Source organism: Eurytemora carolleeae, unplaced genomic scaffold (genome assembly GCF_000591075.1).
Source record: "Eurytemora carolleeae unplaced genomic scaffold, Eaff_2.0 scaffold1820, whole genome shotgun sequence".
NCBI lineage: Eukaryota > Metazoa > Arthropoda > Copepoda > Calanoida > Temoridae > Eurytemora > Eurytemora carolleeae.
In genome coordinates, this window is record NW_019397782.1 from 19900 (window position 1) to 29103 (window position 9204).

Here is a 9204-nt window from a genome sequence, read left to right on the forward strand (position 1 = left end):
GGGGGTTAAAAGTCCGGCTTTATCCTGTACAAACGTTTTGTCCCAACCCACATCCAAGAAATTTTAAAAATTAATGCCAGTTAAGTAATTTTGCAACCATGAAAAACTTATTTTGATTAATTAAACGGACTGACCCACAATGTTTGGTATTTGAACTGTGAATGCTGTATTGTGGAGAAATTTAGATTCATTTGAGACCTATAAAACATTTTAAAATGTAATATAACTGAGTTTGAGCGCAAAGTCGACATTCAAAATCATCCATTTGGGTGGGTACGTGTGTAAAACGACCACGAAAAATGTTACAGTAAAGACTTACCAAGCCCTAGCAGACTGGTTATGAAGAGACCAATAAATAAGGTTGGCTTCACTTTATCCGGATCCTCAACGGCGGGCACCCCGCCTCCAGCTGAAGGTGCAGCTCCGCCGTCTCCTGACGCTGCTCCGCCCCCTGTGACCGCCTCCTGGGCGTCTTCTTGGGGACGCGGCATTTCAACTTCTTAAAGATTTAATCTGAAAAAACAAATAGGGTCCAACCTAGTAAGACGATTTTTGGCTCCCCCCGCCCCCCCCCCCAAAAAAAAATCGTATATTAGGAAATTACCTAAAACAAATAGAAGCAGCTATTCAGTAATTATTCAAGCAGTCCAGCAGTCTGATGCTATGGAAGTATTACTCCCATTTACTTTTAATATATAGATTGAAAGATATGGCGCCTTAAAAATAGCACGTATGTATATGTAGTTATATGGATAAATATGTCTAGAGATGAGTCTATAGATTCAGTCAGATGAAAGTTCTCAACTATAAAAACAATTACTTTAAGTATCGAATTGGCGGCAACTTAGCTAATACCAGCATCCTTTCCCTTCAATTACAACACCATATAATTAAGAATCTGAATTTTCCTGTTTCCTGTTTAGTTAGCGGCTTTTCGTCGTGTATTTGTGGCACGAATCACAATTTAGCAGAAGATGAACAGCTGACTTGATGACGTCATGGTATATAAACAATATGTTGTTGTTGTCCAGATAAATTTAGTCGACTCACCCAAGTTTTAATGGCTCAAAATTCTCAAAAGGGAGAGCTGGTGAATAAAGAGAAAAAAGAAATAACTGTCTGCTAGAAATTGACAACACGTCAAATAAAAACATTGTGAATTTGTTACTATTTTTTCAGATCCGCTGTGCAGATCGAGTTAAACCTCATGCACGGCGTTGAAGAAATTCAGTGGCTAAAATTTTTTTTTTACTATTTTAGACAAATTCTTTTATTTTGTTATAGTTTTTAAGGTTCAAAAAATCAAAATTCAAACTGTTCAATAACTGTACAAGATTTATGCATCTTATGCAATTCCTATTAAAAAATTCATCTTATTTCGTCGGTAACAACCAGAACTTTTGACGCCCCCCCCCCTCCCCAAAATCACATACTAGGACGGACCCTCCTCTTTCGCCAATATTTTATAAAATTATTGTAATTGTAAAATGTAAATCTAATTGTTGATGATAAATATCTGTAAATATACATAGCACGGATCGAGTTTACAGAAATAAATATAGTTACAAATTACAAAATCCTTAACATTAGGAAAGAATTATATAGACGACACGACGTACGTATATCTAAGAATTGTCTTCTATCTACAGGGTTTCTCGGCGGATGTGACTGTAAAAACGACCTTAAGTTACTCAAATATAACGTTTATAAGATCATTTAGTATTCCACCAATAATATAGTATTTTTCTGGCCTTTTTAAAGATTAGGTAATTTGATAATCGCTTATTTCTACACATTAATGATTAGGTAAAGAAAGAAAAAAAATCAACATATTATGTTAATTCCGTACAATCGTTTCTGAAGTCTCATCCTTGTGGATGACCCTGTATATTGTTCGTCTTTAACGTTTTTTGTTTTATTCCTGTTTAATTATTTCTTTTTCACTTTAGGATCTTTCCGATCTTTCCTGCTATACTTTAAAATGTTATTCCTCCTATCACTTTCCCTTTTATCCTTCCCCCTTCCCTTTTCCCTTTCTCATTTTCCCTTTTTCATTTTCCCTCCCTTATTTTTACTTTTTCTTCTCTTTCCCTCATTTTCACATATCCTTTCCCTCTCCTCATTTCACTTTTTCTCTACCCTTCCTCATTTTCTCTTTTTCTTTTCTTTCCTCATTTTCACTTTTTCTCTTCCCTTCCTCATTTTCACTTTTTCTTTTTCATTTCAGTTTTTATTTTTCCTTTCTTCATATGTAGTTTCTCCCTGCCCCTTCCTCATTTAAATTTTCCCCTTCCCCTGCCTCATTTTCACTTTTTCTTTTCCCCAACCTCGTTTCACTTTTTCCTATCTCAATTCTTATTTTAACTTTTATATTGTCCCCTTCCTCATTTTCACTTTTTCCTTATTTTAACTTTTTCCTTTCCTTTCCTTTTTCTCATTTTCATTTTTCCTATTTTTCCCCTCATTTTCACTTTTACCTTTCCAATTCCTCATTTTCATTTTTTATTTCTCAATCGTCATTTTTATCTTTCAGTAAAGAACAGAATAGAACAGAATAGGAGAGAACAGAACAGAATAGAACAGACTAGAACAGACAAGAACAGACTAGAACAGATTAGAACAGACTAGAACAGACTAGAATAGACTAGAACAGACTAGAACAGAATAGAACAGAATAGAACAGAATAGAACAGAATAGAACAGAATAGAACAGAATAGAACAGAATAGAACAGAATATAGCAGAATAGAACATAACAGAACAGAATAGAACAGAATAGAATAGAACAGAATAGAGAAGAATAGAACAGAATAGAACAGAATAGTACAGAAAAGAATACAGAAAAGAACAGAAAAGAACAGAATAGAACAGAATAGAACAGAATAGAACAGAAAAGAACAGAATAGAACAGAATATAACAGAATAGAACATAATAGAACAGTATATAACAGAATAGAACAGAATATAACAGAATAGAATAGAACAGAATAGAATAGAACAGAATAGAACAGAATAGAACAGAATAGAACAGAATTGAACAGAATAGAACACAGAAAAGAACAGAATAGAAAAAGAACAGTTACAGTATATAGTTTTAAAATTCACAAATAAAAAAAACTTTCAAATATATGAAGAACGATGAAAAGGGGCGACTTAAAACTAGCCAGTTAAAAGCTAAAATTGTTTCTTTGTGTCACATCTCAAAACTTTTTAAAAACTTTGATCACAAACTCACTTCTTTTTATTGAGTAGATTATGTTTATATAAATGAAATAATCAGGTAAAAGTTACAAACTCTATCCTGAGAGCTTCTTTTCATATTGAATAAAAAGGAAAAAAGATACGACGCATTATTTAACCGTTTTCTGGCAACCGCCGTAATATTGTTTCACACCATAAAAACTGTAAACTAGGAAGTCGACATTATAATTATCTCATTCCATGTGTATTTGATATTTTTATGAAGCAATATTAATATTTTCACCAGTAGCTCGATAACTATCTTATTAAGTAAAATGTGTCTGTGTACATTGCACAATAGCCGTTTTTATATCCCACAGTATGATACCATTATACAAATATGTTTACGCAAAGTTAAATATTGATAAATGTTAAGGTTTGAACCTGAGCAATGAAGCACTGGCGAGGGGCCAGCTTACTTTAACCTTTGAAAATATGCTGAGATCAGCATCCTTAGCAGGATACAGGATTCAGGATACTGATTACACTTAGATACAGGATACACATTATACATCATGCTGTTTACATGTTGATACAGGGTAAAATAGAAAGCAGAATACAGAATGCAGAATATAGGTATGCTGAGATATAGGATACAGGATACAGGGTGCAGGATAAAGGATACATTAAACAGGATACAGGATACAGGATACAGGATACAGGATACAGGATACAGGATACAGGATACAGGATACAGGATACAGGACACAGGACACAGGATACAGGATACAGGATACATCACACAGGATGCATGATAAAGGATATAGGACACAGGACACAGGATACAGGATACAGGATACAGGACACAGGATACAGGATACAGGATATAGGATACAGGATACAGGATACAGGATACAGGATATAGGATACAGGATACAGGATACAGGATACAGGATACAGGATACAGGATACAGCATACAGGATACAGGACACAGGACACAGGACACAGGATGCAGTATACTGGATGCATGAAGGATGAAATGGAAAGCACAATACGGGTTTTGGCAAAAAAGAGTATCGAATATTAGAAAAGTTTAATTTAATTTTTCCAGATGAAATGAATGATGGCTGTTTACTTGTCAAAGATTTAAAGAAGCACGATGAACAGGTTTTAAAAAAGTTATCACTTTGAAGTATATTGAAGATTCCTATAAAGGCCAACAACTTTTGGTTGTGCTTTCGCTTATCCACTTAAAGTTAAATTTTGGGGATTAAGAATTAATCCACTAAAGGGTAAAAAGGAAACGATTTAAATATAAGTTTGTTGGTTTAAGGTTCAATTCGTACCAAGGTTCACTTCATAGAAACACTTGAATAGAAACTAAAGTATGTCGAGTTCAATTAAAGGAGCGGTCAGATTAACTTGAAATGACCCTGCATGTATTGAAGCCAAATTTACAACCATCCATACAAACAACATTGTGGACAAAATTGTCGTTTTCTATGTTTAAGTGATTAATTCTGATATTTTCTATATCTTTTTCTGCTGTAAAAATGCGCAAATGAGAATTGAATAGAAAACCAAAATTGAAAAATCAGTTTTTGAAATTGTAAACATTGATATCTTATTTATACTTGATCAGAGAAAGTTTTAAAGGGTATGGTTGTAAATTGGGCCATCTTTGCACGGATGGTTACTTGAAATTTTGTTTACTGTCCTTTAACTAGATTTCTTTTCTAAAATAAATTTTAAGGGTTAACTCTATCCCTGACTCTCTGAGGCGTGTTTTCTCCTCCTCCGACATGCTGACCAGCCTCCCATTCTCGGCACGCAAACTGAGTCACCCAGGGTAAATATACAACTTTTATACTCCGGCGTCAAAACACTAAATTGTTTTTTTTTTTAATTTGAGATGGAATTTAATGAATTTGAGCTAGGTCGCTGAAAAACCGACTGCCGGTTAAAATTGACAGGTAAAGATTAAAGAAGGATTTGAATCGGTGATTCTAATTTGAACCATGGCGGTCGGCAGTTCAAATTCATTGGATTCTTCCCCTGGCTTACTATAGGCTAAGTCCTAAACGTTTCACGTTCGAACTTAAAGAATTTCAAATTTGACTACAGTGAGACCTGTAAAATTGTTGAGAAGGAAGACGACTATTAGAATCAAGCATAAATACACAATAGATTTCTGCAGCATGTCGTCTTCCTTTTTCACATTTTCATAGGTCCCTCTGTACAACTTTTTATTTTATTTTTATTTAGTCTATGAAAATGATTTGTTTAGATGTGAGGGGCGTAACTATCCATATTTACTATTGGTTGGATTAATTGCTTTATTAATTCTTCTTTGTCTGGTTTACACGTTTGGAGGCAACAGAGGTAAGGAAATATTTTTAGAATTAAGTCTTTCATAAATATTTATAAAAATAACTAAATCAGAAGCACTTTAAATAAAGTCCAAAGGTGTAAAATGATCACTATTCATTAAATTTAATGGATCAAGCAGTACTGAAAAAGAAGCTTAAAGGAGCTGAGCTTTCAAATTTCCTAATCCTTATAACTTCGCAACCTGATGGTGTAAATTTCAAATCTAGACTATTTGATCTTGCAGAATTCATAGTTATCAAAATTCTTCAACTTCGGGTTTCAAAGATGTAGGGATTATAAAATCTAAGTTTGGAACAAGAATTCAGTTCCTTTACCTACAGAACTCAAAACTCCTTGAGATAATTAGAAATATAATACAGGTGCAATGGACATCTGTTCCTTCTGTCTGAACTATTTTTACAAGGTTACTAAATGAATAAACTTTCTGTCCAAAAAATGAATTTAAAACTTTTTGAGATCAAAGGTGCATTTTAAAAATGAAGGGCGCCGAATCTTATTTAAAATCTTATTTAAAAAGTAAGCGAAATAAAAGGAATTGAGTCTTTGCCAAAAAAAACTTTGGTTTTCTAATCCCGATCTGTTTGCAACCCAATACTATAGACCTTAGATATTTTAAACTATGAATTCTGTCAAATCAAATAATCTAAGTTTGAAATATCAAAGGTTAACACCATCAGGTTGAAAAGGAATTAGAAAACATAAGTTTTTACTCTTATAAATGAATGTTTTCAGAAAAATTGAAATGTTTTTAAAAACCTTATTTTTTACGCCGGAAACAACGCTATAAGTTACCTTATCTAGAAAGAAACGTTTTTTTATACATCCTTACACAGCTGATTTATAATTAAGAGTCAGTTAATAAACAACTTTATAACATTAATGTTGTGTTGTAGAGTAGTGAGTTCTAGTTGTAAACTTAAAATGTGTATTAAAAAAGGAATGTTATTGTGTGCAAGGGGGTTAATAAAAAGATATATTTCTGTCTATTCGATTTTGCTTAAAGAATCGAATTCCTGCTTTAAAGAATCCGATTTAAAACGTTGCAGGTATAACTTCTCGAAACACAAAACATGATTACATTGCTGGAAACTAAACAAACGGGAGATAATTCCGTTACAAGGAAACTGTGCCTTTATGTGTGTGTGTGGGGGAAGAGGGGTTAAAATAATTTTTGAGTTGAACTGACTGCATTTAATTTTCATTGAAGAATTGAGTCTTTGCCACAAACTCTTATTTTATAATTTCGATATCTTTGCAACACAATGTCATAGATATTTAATATTTCAAACTTTGAATGCTGTTAGATCAAATATTCCAAGTTTGAAATGTCTAAGGTTTACATTATCAGGTTGCAAAGATTACAAAAGATTACAAGAGATTACAAAAAATTGAAATTGTGGCAAAGACTCAATTCCTTTAATTTCTTTTTAAGCTTTTATAGTTGAAGTTTAGATTTTTATTCAAATGTTTCCGAGTGCTTCTCCTTTCGTTTGAAGGGGAACGAAAGTTTAAAGAACATTGGAAAATTCAGTTATTACACTAAAGGGACCAATAAGATATGGGTTAAATCTTAACGAAAAGAACTGATTATAAGTTTAAAGAAAGTGGAAAAGGGATCAGTAACATTTTGCCTGGTACACTTTCGCCTAGTACTCATTCGCCTAGTACTCATTTGCCTAGTAATCCTTCGCCTTGTACTCATTCGCCTAGTACTCATTCGCCTAGTACTCATTCGCCTAGTACTCATTCGCCTAATATTCATTCGCCTAGTAATCCTTCGCCTTGTACTCATTCGCCTAGTACTCATTCGCCTAGTACTCATTCGACTAGTACTCATTCGCCTAGTACTTATTCGCCTTTTACTCATTCGCCTAGTACAGTTTGCCTGCATAACATTTTGCCTATATAACATTTTGCGTAAATAACATTTTGCCTGTATAACAGTTTGCCTGCATAACATTTTGTCCATATAACAGTTTGCCTATAAAACATATAAGTGTATTTTTCGCCTAAACCATGATTTTCTTAAAACACTCGCAAACTTTGAAACAGGAAAACCCGCGAAACTGATTTGAAAATTCTGCAAACTCAGTCGCATATTTTCTCTTTAAAATATGGCATCCTTACCAAAGCTGGACTATCTTAAAGAGGAAAGCATTCCATTATTGATAAAAAACAACTATTTAAATGTTGGAAATGGAGGCACAAAGACAACAATCTCATGGAGTTGCTTTATAGAAGACTACAAAACAGAGATCTCTTACAAGCCGTGGAACGGATCAAGTTTTTGTTGAAGGATTTGAGCCAGGAGTACATACAACAAATTGGAAATGAGTTGAGCAGGACAGCCAAGTAAATTTGTGTATTCTATCATTCTATGCAGACAAATATGATGTGATATTATGTTTTCAGAATATAATTGAAAACCTGTTCACAAATTTGATCTGGTCAAAGAATTTGACAACAAAAAAACAGTAAAACATTATAAAAATGTTATATAGGCGAAAAATACACTCAAATGTTTATAGGCAAAATGTTATACAGGCAGACTGTCAAACAGGCAAAATGTTATACATACGAATGTGTACTAAACGAATGTGTACTAGGCGAATGTGTACAAGGCGAATGTGTACTTGGCGAATGTGTACTAGGCAAATGTGTACTTATAGGCGAATGAGTACAAGGCGAATGAGTGCTAGGCGAAAGTGTACTAGGCAAAATGTTACGGACTCAAACATTTTCAGAAAACAAACCAAAACAATCATTTTAAGCAATCGTTATTTTGTTCGATTTTTTCTGCCCCGGAGCCTAAGCCCTAAGCTACTTTTTATCAGGAATTGACACTAAAGATTTTGTAATTGGTAATTCTTAAAACTGATTCTTAAAACTAATCTAATTCTTCATAGTACTTACTCACTTCATGCTGAATTTTATAATAAGCGTGCTACAAAGTTAAATTAGCTGTACATTATAGCACATTACATGTGCTATAAAGTTTTGATTGGTTCATGTGTATTTTCTCTTCGCGAAAGCTTGGGACAAAATTAAATCTAAAAAGGCGAGAACCTTCTCGATAAAGAGAAAATTTCTATCCAAAAACTTTAAAACACTACGAACCAAAATAACAGTGTTATAAATATATAATAAAAAATGTTAAATCCTTAAAAACATTTACCATTAAAAATGAAAATTAACGATAATTATTATAATGTTTTCTGGTTAACTTTGTACAGTTCTCTTTTGTTGTTATCATTATTTTAACCTTAACTAAACTTATGCCCCGATCGTGTGTAGAAATTTAGAAAATATAATAAAAATGTCCGATTGTCATTTGTTAGATGTTAAAATGCCTGAAGGATTTTGTATTATTAAGTTTTCTGATCTCTTTTGTTCTTTGTAAGAAGTTTTTTCATTTATTTTATTTTTTATTTTTTCGCCTCAGGAGGTTATCATATATCATCTTACAGAATACAGAAACAGAAAGACGTTCAAATATAATAGATAAGATAAGATAAGATAAGATAAGATAAGATAAGATGAGATAAGATTAAATAAGATAAATAGATGAAGACAAAAAGAATTTCTATTATTTTATTATTTTTATTTTGTTATTATTATTATTATAGATAAGAT

The 9204-nt window shown here is 32.7% G+C and overlaps 2 protein-coding genes across 2 annotated transcripts in view; one reads left to right on the forward strand and one right to left on the reverse strand.

Annotated features, from left to right (window-relative positions):
* LOC111715886 (GPI inositol-deacylase) overlaps positions 1–782 on the reverse strand; it is a 7123-nt gene extending 6341 nt beyond the window's left edge. Inside the window, exons 1-2 of the mRNA XM_023491282.1 lie at positions 605–782; positions 320–513 (exon numbers count right to left, since the gene is read on the reverse strand). Coding sequence (XP_023347050.1) covers positions 320–491 — 172 coding nt within the window. The 5' untranslated portion in view covers positions 492–513; positions 605–782. The remainder of the gene's footprint in view (positions 1–319; positions 514–604) is intronic.
* Positions 783–4285: 3503 nt separating this feature from the next.
* LOC111715884 (ectonucleoside triphosphate diphosphohydrolase 3) overlaps positions 4286–9204 on the forward strand; it is a 7782-nt gene continuing 2863 nt past the window's right edge. Inside the window, exons 1-3 of the mRNA XM_023491280.1 lie at positions 4286–4347; positions 4934–5029; positions 5468–5562. Of these exons, the coding sequence (XP_023347048.1) occupies positions 4340–4347; positions 4934–5029; positions 5468–5562 (199 nt within the window). The 5' untranslated portion in view covers positions 4286–4339. The remainder of the gene's footprint in view (positions 4348–4933; positions 5030–5467; positions 5563–9204) is intronic.